General features: G+C 34.8%; 2 protein-coding genes across 19 annotated transcripts in view; one reads left to right on the top strand and one right to left on the bottom strand.

The window, feature by feature from the left end:
- MFSD8 (major facilitator superfamily domain containing 8) overlaps positions 1-7,386 on the bottom strand; it is a 49,451-nt gene extending 42,065 nt beyond the window's left edge. For 14 of the 15 annotated variants that reach the window (XR_012058969.1, XR_012058976.1, XR_012058970.1 and 11 more), the window contains exons 1-2: positions 6,509-6,720; positions 1,158-1,249 (exon numbers count right to left, since the gene is read on the bottom strand). Coding sequence is in view for 4 of the 15 variants with exons in the window: in XM_072937688.1 (XP_072793789.1) it covers positions 1,158-1,249; positions 6,509-6,573 (157 nt within the window). In the remaining 11 variants the exon portion in view is untranslated. Of the gene's footprint in view, positions 1-1,157; positions 1,250-6,508; positions 6,804-7,263 lie in introns of those variants that run through there. The other variant, XM_072937677.1, reaches the window with a different exon arrangement.
- The window catches only part of ABHD18 (abhydrolase domain containing 18), a 35,913-nt gene continuing 22,439 nt past the window's right edge, over positions 6,903-20,376 (top strand). The window contains exons 1-3 of one of the 4 annotated variants that reach the window (XM_072937720.1): positions 6,903-7,040; positions 19,306-19,414; positions 20,069-20,153. In XM_072937720.1, the coding sequence (XP_072793821.1) occupies positions 19,323-19,414; positions 20,069-20,153 (177 nt within the window). In that variant the 5' untranslated portion in view covers positions 6,903-7,040; positions 19,306-19,322. Of the gene's footprint in view, positions 7,041-18,558; positions 18,657-19,305; positions 19,415-20,068; positions 20,154-20,376 lie in introns of those variants that run through there. The other 3 variants (XM_072937727.1, XM_072937731.1, XM_072937738.1) reach the window with 3 other exon arrangements.

The following is a 20,376-nucleotide window of genomic DNA, read 5'->3' as shown; positions in this document are numbered from 1 at the left end:
TCTGGATGTATACCCAAAAGAACTGAAAGCAGGATGTTAAAGAGACAGTTGCACACCCATGTTCAGAGCAGCTATTTATAAGAAACAAGATGGGGAATGAGCCTAAATGTTTATCAACAGATGAATGGATAAACAAAATGTAGGATATACCGAAGGGGATCAGAACATGCCACCCTAAAATATGCTGCTTTGGCATATTGATTATTTTGAGCTGAAGGCAACTAACAGACAGCAGACAAAGGAAGGGCTCTCGGCCCTCCCCATCTCTGCCGAAAAACAGGGGATATATTTTCCTTGGTGCTCTCCAGTACCAGGAAGGAGAGAACATCCTTATCACTGGAGAAGGAAAGTCAACGCTGAGATGAGTTGGCACAAACAAACCTTACTAGAATAACTCTCATCCTCCGTTAGTTTCCCCCATGTATTTTCTAGTCATTTTTCCACAATTCACCATCCCTAGAAGCCCAAATCCTTTCCTTTATCTAGGCACTTCTCCACAATTACAGCCCTTCATTAAAATAGTATAAATGTCTCTGAGTCTAACCATTTCTTTGGGTTTTCACTTCTTTTGTATGAAGCCTCCTGTGTCATGTAAAAATATTAACATTAAATAAATTTGTATGCTTTTCTCCTGTTGATCTGCCAGTTGTCAGTTTAATTTGCATGCCACAGGTACAGAACCTAAGAAGGCAGAGGAAACGTTTTCTTTTTCCCTACAAATTATACAACATAATATTATTTAGCCTTAAAAAGGAAGGAAATTCTGATACATGCTACAACATAGATAAACCTTGACATTATGCTAAATGAAATAAACTCAAAAATTTAAAAATACTGTATGATTCCATTTGTATAAAGTATCTAATGTAGTCAAATTCATAGAAACAGAAAGCAAAATGGTGGTTGCCAGGGGCTGGGGCAAAGGAGTTGTTGTTTAAAGGAAACAGAGTTTCAGTTTTGCAAGATAAAAAAGTTCTGGAGATTGGTTACACAACTATGTAGATATATTTAACACTACTGATCTTAGAAATGGTTAAATGGTACATTTTATGTGACATGGTTTTTACCACAGTAAAAATAATTTTAAAAAATAAATGAGATTAAAATATGATATTTTATCTAAATTTTTTTAATTATGTATAATTTCTAATACTTACCTACACTGCTGAGAAACATAGTAAGATACAGAATCCTAATAGATCTCCATCGACTCTTATAATGCTCCTCAGTTTCTATAATATCCCATTCCCTAGGTGTAAAGAAGAAAAAAAGTAGTATAAAGTTATCTCATTACATGCAAATCTTTCTGTGGCATAATTTTATTTTCTCTCTCCTGAAGGCATGAAAAGTATGTGATAGAGGTATAATTTACTAATACTGATTTTTATTATACTTCTTCATCTATCTATAAATAAGCACCATTTCTTTTAATTTCCATGGAATGTATTTATGCACCACCGTACACAGAAACTTGGGAGACATGTGGTAACTTGTAAAAGGCAACACATTTTGTGAACCAATTATTTTGCTACTGTTGGCATGGTACAAATTTATGAATCAAGAGTTCTGAAATTTGCTAAACTGACAAAATGTATAAAGCATATCAAAATAACTAAACTAGCTACAACAATTAATCTCCTACAGGTCAGATACATAACTAGTAAGTATTAAAATATAATTATTGTCATCATTATGACATGTCCTACTTGATGACAGCAAAATGACTTTGCTGTAGGAAGATACTTTGGTTGGGTACTTTCAACAAAATTAATATAAAATTGACACCAGGAAGGTTTGATGTGACCTAAGACATTCTTAGTCCTGGGACCTCCTGGAACACTTGCTCCAACACAGGTTACCAGACAAGTTCTATCAGAGGAACAAAGAGAGACCAAGGTCCCTTCAGACTGGATTGATCTGTCCTATAGTCTGTGACCTGTACTAACAGGAAGTGTATTAACCAGATAGCCTCCCTCTGAGAGGTGATACATTATTGTGTGTTCTCATTATATTTTCACATATGCATACAAAGAGAGTTAACAAATTTACCTCAAAATGAGCATGTTTTCAAATAATTAAGCACAATAGAGAAAATGCCTTATGTTCCAAGATTAGTTTCTAAAATAGACTTAGACCTGTTAAATTAGTCTTCAAAAAAGAAACTTTTTCTCCCCAAATATGATGTGATTGGGAATGTTAGAGAGGGAATAAAGAAGAGAAACAGCATTTATTAGATTTACTTTGTGCCAAGTATATTAGTTCCTGATGTAATACATATGAAGTGCTTAACAATGGATATGCCGTTCCATAAAAATAGACTGTAATGTAACATACCTGAAAAATAGCAGAATTCCAGATGCCCTTATTTGGAAATCAATATATTGGAATTTGGAATACATAATGCAGACAATTACATATCAGCAAAAGGTATACACCTGTTTCAGTCCCACAGCACTGGATCCTGGTATAACTTTAAAGTACTGGGTTTCTATTATATTTTTAATGAACTCATTATTATTTTCTGGAGGTCAAAAATTAAACCAATAATCACAAATAAGAACTATCATTAAAACCAGCCTGAAATTTTTCAAATAACTAACTTGCTCAGAACTTATCTACATCAGGAAAGAGAAATAGCAAATAACTTAATTCTGAAAAAAATGTAACAAAATTATTTGTTTGAGTGACTTAGACCTGATTTGAATCTCAGTCAAAAAAAATCTTACCTCTTTTAATGATAGCTATTAAATATTGAAGGGATGATAGAAAATCACCATTTATTCTCCATGTAATAATGGATGAAAGCAAAGATCATTAATGGATCCTAAAACAACTGGTTGAAAGGTCACAGGGCCTCTAAGTATCACTCCACTGTCTATTTACTAATCACAAAACGGAAAGTGAGCCTTTATAATTGAGAAATATAGCAGTCACCCTCTTAACCAAGTGGTCAGGCTTGGCTTCCCCAAAAGTGGGATGGCCTGGCATCCAATGCCTCCTGACAGAATATATTAGGATGTTCTCAACATAAGCCATGGCAAGGATGTTCTTGCCAGGAATATTTGACCAGGATCTATTCTGAAACAGTCCACAAATCCAGAATGTGAGATCTTGTGAAGAAAACAGAAAATTGGCCTAGACTTGCCAAAGGATTCAATGTTGGGAAAAACAGAAAGAAAAGGTCAGGGGATAGTTTAAGGTTGCAGAAATCTAAAAAGACATAAGGATTAATGTATGAACATTAATTGGATCCTGGGTTTGTTTTTTTTTTAGTAGCTATAAAGTACATTTTTGGAACAACTGGAAAAATTTGAGCACAGACTGTATAGTGCATGACATTTTGAATAGTACTGTATTTTTAGCTGTGGTAACAGTGATACAGTTTATAAAAGAATGTCTATGTTTGAGGGAGATGCAGGCTACAGACTAAAATACATAGGATAAAGTGCCATAATGTCTGCAACCTACTTTGGGGTAGTTTGGCAAAAGAGGTGTGTGTGTGTAGAAAGAGAGATTTGAGCAGTGTGAAACGGCTAACAATGACAGGGTAATCACGTGTTCACTGCACTATTTTTCAACTCTTCTATGGATTAAGAATGTTTCAAAATAAAAATTTTTACTTTTCCTTCTTTTTAATTCAAAAAGTTTAACTCTTATAAAGAAATGTATCTTTCTTCCTTGTTGGAGACAGTAGGAACATAAAGAATGTAAAAAATGAAGTTATCATTTTCATTACATTTTCTTAACCTTGTTGATTCAACCAACTGTGTCACATGGCTGACAGTAAGTTTCCAAAGGCTTCTTTCTTGTATCACCAGAGCACAGGAAGGAATGCTGTATTCCAGGGTGATTTGTTTAACTTTTTGATTCTTACTATCATTGCTGTATCTGGTATTAGTTCTCCATTTGAGATTCTCCAAGTAAAACTGCAGTGCTAAAGGATTTTGCCCTGTCCAACATTTTCACTACAAACTATATCTCAAATGATAGCATGCTTACCAAACTTGTGACTTAAAAAAACTAAGAGGAATACATGATAAACTAGAGTAAATTGATAACCAAAATAAGTTAGATAATAATTAATAGGAATAAGTAAAAAGTGCCATAATTAGTTTCAATAGATCAAGATCTAATACAAGGATTCTCGGGTAAACAACAGTACTTTATTTGTAAACAAAGACTCTGGATTTACTGAGGGGAAAAATAAAATTATACTTTTATAAGAGAGAGCATATGTAAACTAATGAAGAGGAGAAAAGAACCCATATTGAAAGAGGAAAGAAAAAGAGTGTGTGGTCACTGATAGAATAGCATATAATTGTGTAAAAGTTATAGAAATTAGAAAACAGAAATAAACTGAGAACATTCTACCAAGATATCTTCTATGTGACCATAAGTTCTAGTAATAATTATTTTAAGGAGACTAGGCTAAGGTTGCAAAGAAAAATTTTAAGAACTGTAATATTTTAGGATATTCTAAGAGAGGGATCAGCAGACTATAGTCTGTAGGCCAAACCCAGCCTACCAACTGTATGGCCCATGAGCTAAGAATGGTTTTTGCAGATGAATATTTGTGATCAATTTGATGATAAGAAAACATTAACTCTGAATTCCAAAACAAACATAATGCCACTCCCCTCAAAGAATTCTACTTCTCTCATTATTAGACTTGTATTAAAAAAAAACTACTCATTAATTAGTACATTTTAAATTACTGCAAAATTTTGTGAAAATTTTTCTTTCTTGGTATCTAAGTACTTACTTAATAATTTTAATTTTGCCTCTTGGCCTGCAAAGCCAAAAATATTTACCATCTGGACCTTTACAAAAAAAAGTCTGTGGACCCCTGTTCTCTTAAACTCTATGGACAGGGTCAGTGGGGATCACTGAGGACTCACCAGTAAATTAGAGCCAATCTTCTTGGTGAGGAAAGGTCAGTAGGTGAACCAGACTCATGTTTCCACAATTTATTCTAAGTGAACAGGGCTTGGCAACTAGTTTTACATATGCTCCCTTTATTAGGGAAACTAATTATGTTTTTAAAAGCAGTATACTTATTGAATTATTCTCAAAATACTCCCTTTTTATTTTAAAAGTGCTAAATTTAGAAAACAAATCAAGTATTGTTTATGGACAGATCATGTGAACTTAGAGGGACCCTAATGAGTATCAATTACTTGGACATAATTGCAACTGAGAGTAAGAAAAAAATTTCCTTTTTTAAGTAGGTTTATTTGGACAAAGCGACAGAATGTACCATTAAGACCACATCTAACCGTAACTCAAGGATCCTGAAATCCACCTGGGAAAAAAACAAAAACTACAAAGAAGCCAAAAGGACACTGAGGAAACCAGAGTCCCAAAGTCCATGTACTCTAGTTTATGCACTTGATTAATACTAGAGATCTTTAGCTTTCAGTTAGACCTTCCATGTTCTAACTACCCACAATTCTATTAAGTTTAGATATATGATTTCCAAATCCACAGTAAAATATAAGTCCCAAAATAAAGTTGGGAGAAGAGAGGTTTGCAGACAGCCATAAAAACAGAGGTTCCCAACAGACAACAAAAACGTGATGAGGAATAGTCTGTAGGCAGAAAAACTAAAAAGCAGACATGGAAAGTAGAGCAGTGTAGAACATATTAGTATAGAAGCAAATAGTCACAAATGCCTTAGGCTGGAGGATGTCACTCTAATACAACATATTTCAGCACTAACACTCATTTTAATGATCTCAACATAAAATATAGATTAAATTGCATTCCATATATTCTGTTTGGTAAATTATGGACCAAAGAAATACATTTTCCAAAGGGTTTCAAACAAAGCGATTTTTTACAAAAGGTTTCTTGCTTAAGGGGGACAAATGAGTAAAAATCAACATGGTCGTAGGCAGCTGAAGTTTACTTGTGAATTTTTTGGTTAAATACTTTAATAAGAAACATACTGTAACAATTCTGAATTATAGTCCATAAACTAGGATAAAAATAATCAGAATAAAAAGGGTCAAAACACACTTCATCCCCTAAATACTTAAAAAATCAGCTTTTGGCATAGGATAAAGGTGAGCTCAGCTTAGGTTTACTTGCTAAAAAAGTATCAGGAAGTTATCATGCACTTAGTTAAGTCAATACTGAGACCGGTATCTTCAAGTATCGATTAAAACCGTATTTTTCGAACTTTTGTGAAAGGTGTAAGGGGATCATTCCTGTAAAGGGCCAAATGCAAAATGAAGTGGCTTGGTTTGTGCATCACTGTTGGAGTAAAAAAAAATCAGTAGGCAGCTTGCGTTTCTCTAACACCTTCACCAGAACCCACCGGTTGAAGGCTCCGGGCAGCCAGACGCCCTTTCTCGGAAGTGGGAGCGCGTCTCCCGGTTTGACGGGACCTACCGCCGGCTCCCGCCTCCCTGGCACCCCTCATTCGGCCCAATAAGGCTGACGCGGGAAAGGGGCGAGTCCCAAAAGCTCAGGAAGGTGAGGGAGACTTCCCCCAACATCCGCTCACCTGCTTCCGGGTAGGCTGTCGCTTAAGAGCGGCTCCTGCTCAGCCTTGGCCTCCAAGCTCGCCATAGTCACTGCTCCCACAAGGCTTGAGGCCAACTCTCGCGACACCTCCTGCTCCCTCTTATTCCCGGCGACCCGAAGCTGTCAAAACAGGCCAGCAAGTGCGCGTGCTTGCCAGGCGACCAGAAGTGGGCGGAGCGCCCCAGGTCAGAGGCGGGGTCACGTAGGAGCAGATGAGGGAGTTAAGGGCGGGGCCTTAAATCCTTTTCCTCCTCTCTGGATCCGCGCCTCTCGGCCTGCAGAAACGTTGGGAAGAGTCAGAGAGAGTTCGGGGGCGTGTCCAAACAACCTCCCGGCCCAGGGCTCGGCTGCCTCTCTACGCTTTCCTGTCAGCTACCGCTCATTCTTCAGTTCCTGGAGAGGCCGCTGTCGCTGCTTTTGGGGCTCAGAAGGAAGGCAAGTCCCGGGTGCCTAGATTGCGGCGGCGCTGGAAGTCTCGGGCAGCTGGACAGCAGGCGTCCGCCGGGCGGCCAGTAAGTAGCCGGTCCAGGCCCCACTTCCCAAGCCTCTTGCTGCGCTGCCTACGTGCCAGAAGGCAGGGACTGAGAGTGCAAGGCTTGGCGGGAGGCGCGGGGGTCTGGAGCCCGGGGCGAGGCGGGGGTCTCTGGTGGCCCGGTTGAGGTGGGCTGGTGGGCTGTCCCTGCCCACTGTGGAAGGTAGAGGTTGCTACGCAGTGTCGTTACAAAGGCACCTTACCCATAGTGCCTTGTTAGGACCTGGACTGAAGATGGGGTCCAGCCCCTTCTAATCTGCTGATCTTCAGACTTGAGCCCCACTGCCGCCTGCGCGGGCTGGAGGCTTCAGCCTTGCAGGATGACACTCAGTGGAGCCTACTCCTGTAACCTGAGGGTTAGAAAAGGCACAGCAGCACTAGATTGACGATGACTCCTTTCATCACAAGGAAAATAACATTTTTAGAAAATATGTTATGGGTTATTTTGTTTGTTTTCAGTAGATCTTGGTACTGTTACTTTCCTGGTACTTACATATAAACATCTTACCCCTACAAGCAGGCTTGTAAGCTAATTGGTAGCAGTAGTCATGTGTGTCACAATCACTGTTTTATTAGCACTAGATACATTCTTAAGTGATTTCATTTGATCACAGCTGTCCTATAAGATTGGTAAACAGACCCATTTCTATTTTACAAAGAACTAAGGCTCAGAAAAGTTAATAACTTACCCAGAGCCATTCAGTGCGAAAGTGGTAGAGTGGGGACCCAAATTCAGTTGTTTCCCACCAATATTTATGAGCACTTATACTATGCCAGGCCCTGTACTAGTTATATGTTGTATGGTATATGCCGTCACTTTTGATCTTTGTCTTGTTTGTGACCTTGTGTATATCCTATCAGACACATACCACTGGTAAACAGCTAAACTTGAAATGTGTTTTCTGTGAGTTCAGAATTATCTTCTGAATCTAGACCTGACGTTATGTACCTGGATTTAGTCTTGCAAATCTGTTTATAACAACTCACAAAAACATATCAGATTCTTATGATTGGTTCCAAGAAGGTACATGGGTAAAATTAGCATTTTTTGCCATAATGTTGCTATACTGTATCTCTGGCTTCTTTTTAATTTTTTTAATTTTTTTAATTTTTAAATTATTTTTTGGTTTAGAAAAGTTTTTACTGAGTTATAGTCAGTTTATAATGTGTGTCAATTTCTGGTGAACAATACAATTTTTCAATCATACATGAATATACATATATTCATTTTCATATTCTTTTTCACTGTGAGCTTGAATATATTTCCCCATGCTATGCAGTATAAACTTGTTTATCTATTCTTTATATACCTGTCAGTATCTACAAATCTCAAATTCCCAGTCTATCCCTCCCCACCCCGTCTCCCCTGGTAACCACAAGTTTGTATTCAATGTCCATGAGTCTGTTTCTGTTTTATATTTAAATTCATTTGTCTTCTTTTTTTTTTTTTTAGATTCCACATATGAGTGATATCATATGGTATTTTTCTTTCTCTTTCTGGCTTACTTCACTTAGAATAACATTCTCCAGGGATATCCATGTTGCTGCAAATGGCATTATGTTATCATTTTTATGGCCAAATAGTATTCCACTGTATAAATATACCACAACTTCTTTATCCAGTCATCTGTCAATAGACATTTAGGTTGTTTCCAAGTGTTGGCTATTGTAAATAGTGCTGCTATGAACATTGGGGTGCAGGTGTCTTTTTGAATTAGGGTTCATTCTGGATATATGCCCAGGAGTTCTGGCTTCTTTTTTAATCTCTGGAGTCTAGCACAGTGTATGGCATATATATATATTCAACAAAGGAGCTTTTAACCAGTATTGCACCAAGCAGAATGGTTGAATGAATACTTTTTGAATTAACTCATTTCATCCCTACAATAATCCTCTGAGGCGGGATTGTCTCCGGCATAAAAGGAAATTGGAAGTATGGAGATTAAGTAATTTGCCAAGGGTCATACAGCTAATAAGCAACAGAGCTAGAATCCAAGAAACAGGACTCCTGACTATAAAGCCTGTGCTTTCCACCTACAGCCTTCCTATGAAAAGAATGTCAAAAAGAATCTTTTCTCATATCTCTCAAAATATTTCAAAACAGATAATCAATTTTTACATAAATGAAGTAATTTCCTATTATATATTCAGCCAGCTATTATTCCCCTTTTATAGGTTAAGATGGCTTACTCAAGGTCACACTGCTAGTAGAGGAACCTAGGCCTTCTGACACTGCTATTTTCCATTGCTGCCTCCAAGTGATGACTTTAGATGGCAAAAGTACATGGACTGAGTACATGTACAACTGGTGAAATCTAAGCTCTGTGTGTTGTACCAATTAAAAAAAAAGCAAGAAAAGAACAAATTTCTTAGGAACATAGACACACAGAATACTCAAAGTAAACACTAAAAAAAGTTTTAAACACTTATTTTTTAAAGCACATGGAAAAGAAGAACTAAATTTGAGATTCAGTTATTTGCTAAATGTTTCACATAAGCATACAAGACAGTCCACCTGTTGGATTTCCTTAGATGACTGCTTAGAATAGATAGCAGATAGACTGCTAGAATAGATACCCCTCTAAACAAATAAAGTTCCAGTTTTCCTACTCTTCTCCAGTGTAAGATTAAAAGGAATTAAATTTGTCAAGGTAGGGTAGTCGGTTTTCATAGTGAATATCTGGGGTATCTAAGCCCTAGTATAACTTGATACTTAAACTTGCCTTGAAAATAAGTGACTTAAAAGTGAAGTTATAAGATAAAAATTAGACCTGCATTTTTGTAGAGTAAAGTTCTTGTACATGGTGGTATTTTTTAAATTTCTTTTATGCCTTTGAGATATGAGGAAAGCAGTCTAGAAAAAATTAGGGTTGCATTATTTAAATGCTTAAGTACCAGAGTGTTAGGAGATAAAAGTACTAGATGGCATAATAGATACTGAGCATGACTTTTAACAATAGAGTTCATTTCTTAAAAAGACTTAATTCCTTGGCACTGAACTAGAATTTCTATTTTTGTTTCACTTTGCTTTTCATTTTTTGCTTTGGCAGTATAAAAGAGTAGATGACAATTTTGTCAGTTTGGCTTGATACACACTTTAAAAGTGGGTCCTTTTCCTGCAGAAGCTAACTGGTGTCAGTCCAGCTTAGTGTGGAGGCTTTAAAAAATACCTGATGTGGCTCCAGATGGTCCCTCTGTAAATTGGAGTTATCTATATGCTGGACTTGGATTATGATCTGTTCATGGTAACTCTGGATAGCAGTTAACTCTGCCTAGAAAGACTGACATGTTTGCAGCGTCCCAGAAAACTGGTCTTTTATATTGTTCTTGGGACTAAAATGGGATTTAAGCAAATCTGTGTAATGCCAAATTCTAGAACCAGAGTTATCATAAGCTATGTGTGTGTTTGATTTGCTTTCTGTTCCTCATTGGTCAGTTGTTTACTGTCAGGTAAATGTAGCAAGTAAATGCTGGAATGCTGACTCTTATGGCCTATATTACATGGAATTAAAGTGGTTTGGAAGCTTTTCTAGTATAGGGTTGAAAATTAAAAATGACTAAACAATTTAGGCACCTAACATACTACTTTACAAAATACTTGAAGAGTTCATTTTTCTCAGGTCCTTTCTTGCTTCTCTGGCAACTTTCTACTTTTCCATGTTCGTGTTACCTTGTTTTTATTTATTATAAACCTAGAAGAATATTGTGTAGAAAAATGAGTTTTCTCATGAACAGTTTTTAGTACTTTTCTTCTTTTTGTAAATGTGAGTGTTGGAATTTTTTTTTACACTAGCCTGGATTCTGCATATTGCTGTTGATGCCATGGATGTTATAAAGGAAAATATTGGACCCTTTCTTTTCCTACCACTGTAGAGAAAATAAGTGGTCTGTAATACTTGCAAAAGATAATGAAGTCCTGTGTTATAATGACATGCCATTGTTCTGCTGCAGTTTAATAAAGGTATACAACAATGTATCAGTGCTATCTTTTGAACAATTCCAGAAAGACCCAAGGAGTAAAATAGTTAAAATTATCATTCATCACTCAGAATTGTCTTTTCCTTATGCTATAGAATGCCCCTGAATAGAGTTGCATATCTAAATATACAGAGTTCATCTCTTATTTGGAATATGGAACACTAATTGAGGATATTGGTAATTTGGTAAAGAATAAACTGTGCCATTTCCACCCCAACTGGGTATACTCAATTCAGCTCTGACATTAATCACCAGCAGATTAACACTACAGGAGTTAGTGCAGATGCCCACCAGTTAAGGGCTCAATCCTCCAGATGCCATTGCTTCCAATGCATGCCACACTTCTGACTGACTTGGCTACAGATGTGGGCATTTCTGTGACCCCTTGGATTAATAATTTGCTAAACAACTCAAAGAACTTAAGAAACCACGTGCTATACTTCTTCTAACTTTATTATAAAGGATACAACTTAGCAACAGCCAAATGAAGAGATGAATGAGGCAAGTTATAAGAGGAAATGTGAAGCTTCCATTCCCTTTTACCCTGGAGTCAGTGTGCATCACCCTCCAACACATCATGTTCATCAACAAAGAGGCTCAACCATGCCTTAGTGTCCATGATTGATTGAGTCATTGCCATGTGATTCGACTCAATCTCCAGCTCCTTTCCCCTCCTGGAGGTCAGGCTGGACCAAAGTCACCCCTCTAATCAAAGGGTTGGTCTTTCTGGTGACCAGACAGAAATTATCCTGAAACTATCTAGAGCCCCACCATGAGTCACCTCTTTGGCATAAAGATACTCCTATCACTCAGGAAATTTCCAAGAGTTTTAGGAGCTCCACACCAGGAAAGGGGGTCAAAGACCAGATACATTCTTTATTATACCACACTGACATTTACCCTTCAAAAACAAAAAAACTGGTCAAGCAGTTTAAATATATACTACATATACTTACTTGATTTTAATAATTGCACTAAATTAGAAAGTGTGTATAATTAGGACAGCATTTCAGAAGCCAGTTTGCCTTTTACCATTTGTTTAATGAATAAAAACCAAAATACTAAAATGCAAGGGTTTTTAACAAAACTATTTTGTTTTGGGGGTTTTTTGGTTTGCTTTTCTGGGCAAGTGTTTTTGAGTGAATGGAAATATATAAACATGATTTAGAAAATTCAGACAAATTTTCACGAACTCACATGCTTATAAACAAATGTTTATTCAGGTCTGTGGAATTTGTTGTTTATTTTCCTATTGGTAGGAAAATTGGAAGAAGGTATTGTCACCTATGACATTGAAAGCCCTGCAGGTATCAGCCCAGACATTCTGCTCAAAGGCTGATTGAAATTCACAGTTGGTTTCTCCCAAGATGGCAGAGAGTCTCTAAGGTGGCCCTTTTGATCCCATCTTCTGATGTTTACTCCTTTGTGTAATCCCCTCCCTTTGAGTGTGGGCAGGACCTGTGATTTGCCTTCTAACCAACAGAGTATGGCAAAGGTGATCAGATATCACTCCCATGATTGTATTATATGATATGGCCAAGTTGATAGGATAATACTCCCATGGTTACATTGTTATGTTAGACTTTATCTTGCTAGCACACTCATTCTCACACTCCTGTTGGCCATGAAGAAGTAAGCTGTTATGTTGTGAACGTCCTGTGAAGAGAGCCATGTGGTAGGGAAATGTGAACAGCCCCTAGGAGCTGAGGCTGGCCTCCGGCTGACAAACATCAAAATAATGATGACTTAAATGACTTAAATTATGCAGTGGTGTTTTTTTGAAGATAGCCTTGAGTTCTGTTCTAGGATTTATAGAATAATGAACTACTGCTTACTGAGAAAGCTGTCAAGAGGGAAAGAAAGTAACAATTTACTTCCTCTGGAAAATTGTGTAGAGAGACTACCAAATTAACTCCAATTTCTAAATTTTTTTCATATTTTTTGTGGTAAAATACACGCCACATAAAATGTACCATCTTAACCATTTTTAAGTGTACAGTTCAGTGGCATTAGATCATACTGTTGTGCAACTGTCCCCACCGTCCATCTGTAGAACTCTTTTCAATTGAAAAACTGAAACTGTATATTCATTAAACAATTACACCCTCCTCCATTTCCTCTTCCCCTGTCCTGCCCCTCAGCCTCTGGTAGCCACCATTCTGCTTTCTGTTTATGAATCTGGCTGCCTCATATAAGACTGAATCATACAATTCTGTCTCTAGGTACCTCATATAAGTAGAATCATATAATATTTGTCTTTTTGTAACTGGCTTGTTTCACTTAGCCTGATGTCCTTAAGGTTCATCCACCTTGTGGCATTTGTTAGAATTTCATTCCATTCAAGTGGTAGAGCACATGCTTAGCATTCATGAGGTCCTGGGTTCAATCCCCAGTACCGCCTCTAAAAATAAATAAATAAATAAATAACCCTAATTACCTCCCCCCAACAAAATAAAAAGAAAGAAAAAATAATTTCATTCCTTTTTAAGGCTGAATAATATTCCATTGTAGTGTTTGTGTGTGTGTGTGTGTGTGTGTGTGTGTACACATGATATTTTGCTTATTCATTAGTCCATTGATAGACACTGGGGTTGCTTCCAGTTTCTAGCTACCAAATTCTAAATTTTAAGAAGGCAGTTAATCCAAAAGGCCTGAAAGAAGGAGTCAGATGTCCGAGGATACATACATTAAAATGCACAGTGGCATTTAGACACAGGCAATGGTCTGGTTAAACAGTATTCTTCTAAGAAAGATGGTCAAAATTAGCATGGATTATCTACTAATTTCTTCAGTTTTACCATCAGAGTATAGGAATAGCTTTTCTTAGAAAAATTAATGGGTGTTTCAAGTAGCTTTTAAAGTTTTCTGCAGATTTAATCATTAATGAAAATATAAAGAACAAAGGTTTTGAGTGAAAAGATAATTCACATTATTTACAAACGGAAGGTGCAAAATAAGGATTTAGCCCACTGTTTCTAAGTGAGAGTAAGCTTTTTGGAGTCTGAGGACAAAAAGTAAGAGATTACAATGGGTGCAGTTCGAGTCTTCCTCTCTTATATCACAGAACCTAAACCATACTGGAAAACCAAACCACATTTAAGAAGTGCAACCTTCCTGGAAAAATCCATCCCTTGTTGGAAGTGAACACATCTTTCCCCATGAGAATAGTCTATGCCAATCCTGTTAGGTAAATGAAATAAAATCATAAAAATAAAAACTTAATAAAAAAATCTTTAGTGAGGCCATAATATGGTATTGATTCAGCAATGATTTAAAAAGAAATGCTTTTTATCATTTATCCTGAAAGCTTCACTGTGTATTGACTTTTTTAGGGTTATTAAAGATTAAATAATGCTGAGAAATCAAAACATTGACAATTTTTTTTAAAATCGGAGTACAGTTGATCTACAATGTTGTGTTACTTTCAGATGTATGGCAAAGTGATTTAGTTATACATATATATCTTTTTTTTTTCAGATTCTTTTCTATTATAAGATATTGAATATAGTTCCCTGTGCAATATAGTAGTTCCTTGTTGTTTTACTTATTTTATGTATAGTAGTGTGTATCTGTTAATCCCAAACTCCTAATTATTGCTAGCCCCTCTCTTTCCCCTTTAATAACCGTAAGTTCATCTTCTAAAAAAAAAAAGGTGTACGGTAGACAGAACATGATTAATTAAATAACTAGTGTTTACTTTAGATAGAACACTAATTTTAAGTCTACCCAGTGACATAATGAATTCTTTTAAAATCAATACCTGCATTTTATTTATGCCATCAGGATTTCGATAATTTATAATTGTAATAAATATAGTGTTTTATAGTTGTGTCTTTGAATTTTAACATTATTGTGACATTTATGACATACCTATGATTAAATTCTTATCATGCTTGGACTTTGACTTTACTAGGCAACAGCAAAAGGTTGTTCAGCAAACTGTGTGTTAACATTAGAATACCACATAGCTGTAAAATACATGGAAATGTGTAATTGAGGAGAGCTTGAGAATAGTATATAATTTCATAGCAAGTCTTTAAAAATTGTTCAGTCAGAGAGAGTCATTTAAGAGCTTGGTGCATTAAGGTAAAGGGATTCTTAGTTTTTTTCCCCCATAAGATTAAGCTGAAAACAAAGGTTGATAGGTTTAAGTAATAACACATAAAGGCTTAAACCATTGGCATAAGAATTAATGAGTCCCCTCTCTGATTAGCAGTGCAAATGAATTGAGTAGGAAGATCATGGAAATCAAATTTTTAAAAATTATCTACATTTCTCCTTTGTTAACCTTAAATTTTGACTATATTTATAATAAAAAAATTTACTATACTTTTGTAAAGTGGTTAAAGTAAGCCAAAAAATATATTTTATCATTTGTAAGTATAAGCTACTTGGAAGCTTACATCATTCAATTCTGGATTAACTTTCCAAGTGAATATTGAAAAATTTTAGAATGTTTTAGGAAAGTTTTAAAAATACTTTTTCAGAGGAAGTGGCAAATAAATAAGTCCATAAGGACTTTTCAAAATGATTTTTGCTTTTGTTATTTTTTTAAACTGGAATTTATTTTACTCCTATAAACTATAATAAAGTCTACAGAAATTTTATATGATTGATTGATATTTGATAGATTGATTCATTCAACACATTGATATATTAACACTTCTACAGTAATATCTTGATACAATAATGCTGACAGAAGCTCTGTGTGTAATCCTAATAGAATTTCTTCATATTTAAAGGTACTGTAGAACTACTCTTAAAAACTTTGAGAAATCATCTTGTGGACTTTTTAATTTAAATTAATAGACTTTATTATGTATAACAGTTTTAGGTTTATAGAAAATTTCAGCAAGATAGTACACAGAGTTCCCATATATCCCTTCTACCCTTCACAGTTTCCCTGTTACCTTCTTGCATTAGTGTGGTATATTTGTTACACTTGATGAACTCAATATTGATATTTACTAAATAAAGTCCATAGTTTACCTTAGCGTACACTCTGTGTTATACAGTTCTGTGGGATTTGACGAATATTTAATATCATATATTTACCATTAAAGTATTATACAGAATAGTTTTCCTACCTTAAAGTCCTCTCTGCTCTTTTGTCCATTTTTCAATTGGCTTGTTTCTTTTCTTTTGAGTTTTGAGAGTTCTTTGTGTATTTTGGATACAAGTCCTTTATCAGATAGATGTTTTGCAAATATTTTCTCATAGTCTGGCTTGTCTTTTCATTTCTTGATGGAGCTCATTTTTAATGAATGTGTGTTGAATCAACCAGTTTCTTTAAGGTCTTGGAATATTTGCTGTATTTTCGCTGACTATGGTCTCTCGTGTATTCGTCTGAAAGTTTACAGTTTCACTTTTTATTCTTAGCTCTCTGATCCAGTCCACGTGGATATTTTTTGTGTGTACTTAGCATGAGGCATTGAGATTTAATTTAATTTTTTCCCACATGGATAACCAATTGCCCTGACATCTATTACTGAACTTAGTAATAACGATACGTTTTAATACTTTGTTGACTCACTTGGGTTTTCTCTGTAATAGTCATACTCTTTGTGTGCAATGGCAGGCTTTCTCCCCCTTTTCTAATCTTTAAACCTTTTCATTATTTATTTTTCAGCTTTAGATATCTTGTTCTGTTTTAGAATGAAAGTGATAATAGTGGGAATTCTTAACCCTCACTTTTAAGGGAATGCTTCTAAAATTTCATCATTAAATATTATACAGTAGATTTTTGTTTTATATCATATCAAATTAATCATGCTTTCCTACATTCCTAGATTTTTTTACTTTATACTTATGTCTGGATGCTGAATTGTATCAGATACTAGGAGTTTTTGTTTGCTTGTTTTCTTTATATCTCTAAGATATGTCTTTCTTTCTTGTTTAGTTAATGTAGTAAGTTATTCTAAACTATTCTTACATTCTAACCATAAACCCATCTGAAATATCTATTAGTGTTCTTAAAGAATTATTTGGGTTCTCATTGTTTTTTATTTTCTATTTTGTTAATTACTACAAAAGGATTGGCAATGATCATTGAATACAACTATCTCTAAGACTAAGAATATGAATATAAACTCTGAAAATATAGAATTGATATAATTTATAAGAGAAGCAGAAAAGAAAGAGAAGGTAGAAAGTAGTGATTTCCTCAGCCATCACAGTCTGTGATAGAGAGATCATTTAAAGACTAGAGATATTAGTATATTTAAAGGTATAAAGATAAGCAGTAAGAAAAAATATGAACTAAAATTGGGTGGTGGGGTGAAGGGAGCAAATATATCTTTCATTATTTATCAGCAGGACTTAATAAATACTATATAAAATATGGAAATACAGGTTTGAGTATTAAATAGAATTATAAAGATAATCAGTAATATTAGTAAGTATAGCACTTAAATTTGCTAAGTGCTGTTTAAGTGCTTCACGTATAGTAACATTTATTTCTCATACCAATCCGAGTTAAGTCCTGTCATCATCCTCATTTTATGGATGAGTTACAGAAAGGGTAAGTGACTTGCTCAAAATCACACAGTAAAGGAACTCCGGGAGTTTGCCTCTAGAGGATGTGCTTTTAACCACTATGGTATATTACATCTTAAATATTTCTCTCTCTCTCAAGAGGAAAGGTACAGCGCAGTGGTAGAGTGCTTAGCACGCATCCTTGTGTTCAATCCCCAGTACCTTCACTTAAGAAATAAGTAAATAAACCTAATTACCTCCCCACTAAATATATATATATATATATATAAAAATAAATAAAATCTCTTTCAAATTTACATACACTCAAATGTAAAGTGATTTAATGTGAATGGTAAAAAAAACTTAAGACTCAATAAAACAAAAAAGAACTAAAACCAAAACATTATCATAATAATAAAAATATAAATGGGCTAAGCTCACTTATTAATAGAAAAAAATGAGGCAGGCCTATACATCCTGAAATTGAAAGAGCTTTGTGGGTATTTTAACTAGGCAGAATGAGGAAGAACCCTCAAAAAATACTAATATATAGTTGGTCTCTTCTGTGTTTAAAAAAACACACCAAAACACCTAAAATCTGTGTATATGTATAAATGGATAGAACAAGTGCTCACAGGTGTACAGCATTAAGAGCAGTTACCTTTTGGGAAGAGAGGAAGCTTAGCAGAAGTGAAGAGAGACTGCTCAGTTTTACTCTGTATATTTTTGTATTGTTTCAATTTTGCCAAAAAGGTGTTACATAACTCAAGTAAAAATTTATAAAGTGTTTACAAGTAAAGAAATAACATCAACAAGAGAAAGGTCAGAAAGAACAGTATCCAAACTGTTAGCACTAAATATCTCTGAAAAGTAGAATTGGAGATAATGGGAAGATTATTTTTCCCTATTTTACTGTATATACTTCTGTATTGTTTGAATTTTAAAATGTTACAGTGAGAATTTTTGAATTAGAAAATAAAGAAGAGAATATATGATCATTTTCTCTTGCCTTTCCCCTGCATAATTTGTCTGTTCCTGTCCTTGAGCTGTGTACCTGGAATTCATCTTAGCTGTGCTTCCCACTTGCTGTGTGACCTTAAGTAAATCACCTATCCGCTCTGTGTCACAGTTTCTTTGTCTTGGGGTAATACATCTTCCTTCATAAAATTGTTGGGAGGCTTAAACAAGAATGTGAGAGAGAGAGAGAGAGAGATCGAGCGAGCGTGTGTGTGCGCGCACGTGGTTTTTAATGGTGCCTGGCAGATGAAATAGTACTACATAAATATTAGCTACTCCTCTTGTTCAGCACATTTTGAGTATTCACTACAGTCACTGTGCTGAGGATGGGAAGATCTTGTCGCAGAGGATTCAGTTTACTGAAGCTCAGGGCTCTACTTCATCTTCTCTACTTTCATCCCAGTTTTTTTTTTTTTCTCTATCTGTATCTTATTTCCAAGAGAATAAATTCAAGGTTCTAGTAGAATCTCATTCTTTAATTTTTTCCCAATTATATTGAGGAATTGTATAATTGATATACAACACTGTATTACTTTAAAGTGTACAACATAATGATTTGATACATGTATCTATTGTGATATGAGTACCACAATAAGTTTAGTTAATAATGTACAGCATGGTAACTATAGTTAACAGTACTGTTTTGTATATTTGAAAGTTGCTAAGAGAGTAGATCAATCTTTAATTTTTTTCCTGATATATAAAGGGGTGGTTAGAAAACTGACCTGTTGGCTAAAATAAAATTTATTAAAGTCATTTAAAATTATCTTTTATAGATGTTTGTTTGCTACTGATGGGTGTGAGCAAGTTAGATATTCTATACCGGAGACTTCTTCTCACCAAACTTTTTATCAGAGGATGGGGAAGGCCAGAGGATCTCAAAAGGTAAGCACTTTTTTTCTGAAGGCTTGTTCTGAATTTGTTGTTTTAGTAAACATTTAAAATTTCATATCAGTTATAAAGTCCTTTACCACAAATATAAAGTGGTGAATTAAGTGTTAAACTGCTATATAAAAAAGAAATTATTTCCTTTTCTCTATTATCTAATTATTTTTCTTAAGTTTTAACCTGTATAAGCATAAATTGAACTATTTTTAAAGTAATTCAGATTTTAAAATAAAGAGGTCTCAGAAATACAAACTAAATTTTTAACTTTGGTAAGTTTTAAGTTGATTAGAATTTCCAGGGACTGAGCTTTCTTGGGTAATTTAATTTATAATGACTATAAAACCGGGATATAATGTAGTTCATGGAAATATCTGGGCTTATGAAAATCAATTTTCAGTATTTGTTTCTTTAATTTTGAGTCTTATGTATGTAATTATTTTCTGAACAATGATATTTCTCACTTTTTGTCTGAGACAAAATGTCAAGCTTGAAAAAAAAACCCAACAGCCTAATCTTTTTCTTTAATGATTAAAATTAAATTTTAATATAGTTTATGTACTAGAGTTGCTAATTCTTAATTACTTTTCATCAGTCTTAATATAATGGGAATAAATACTGAATTTTTTCCTTTCTCCCCCCTTACTATAATAGACTCTTTGAATTTAGAAAGATGATTGGAAATCGAGAAAGATGTCAGAATCTGGTTTCCAGTGATTATCCAGTATACATCGATAAGGTATTCAAATGAAAGAAATGCAATTATAGAAATTCAGTTTAATATAACTATGTGACAAGAGTAGGTTGAATGGTGTAGTGAGATAACAATGAACTCTAAAACATAAGTACAATATAGATTTTTCATTTAATATTTTTTAAATGCTATGTATCCTAACTGAATGCTTATAGTAACTATATATACATTTATATTTGGGAGCATGTATTTAATACTTACCTAGATG

Source organism: Vicugna pacos, chromosome 2 (assembly GCF_048564905.1).
Source record: "Vicugna pacos chromosome 2, VicPac4, whole genome shotgun sequence".
Taxonomy (NCBI): Eukaryota; Metazoa; Chordata; class Mammalia; order Artiodactyla; family Camelidae; genus Vicugna; species Vicugna pacos.
This window is presented reverse-complemented; position numbering and strand designations above follow the sequence as displayed.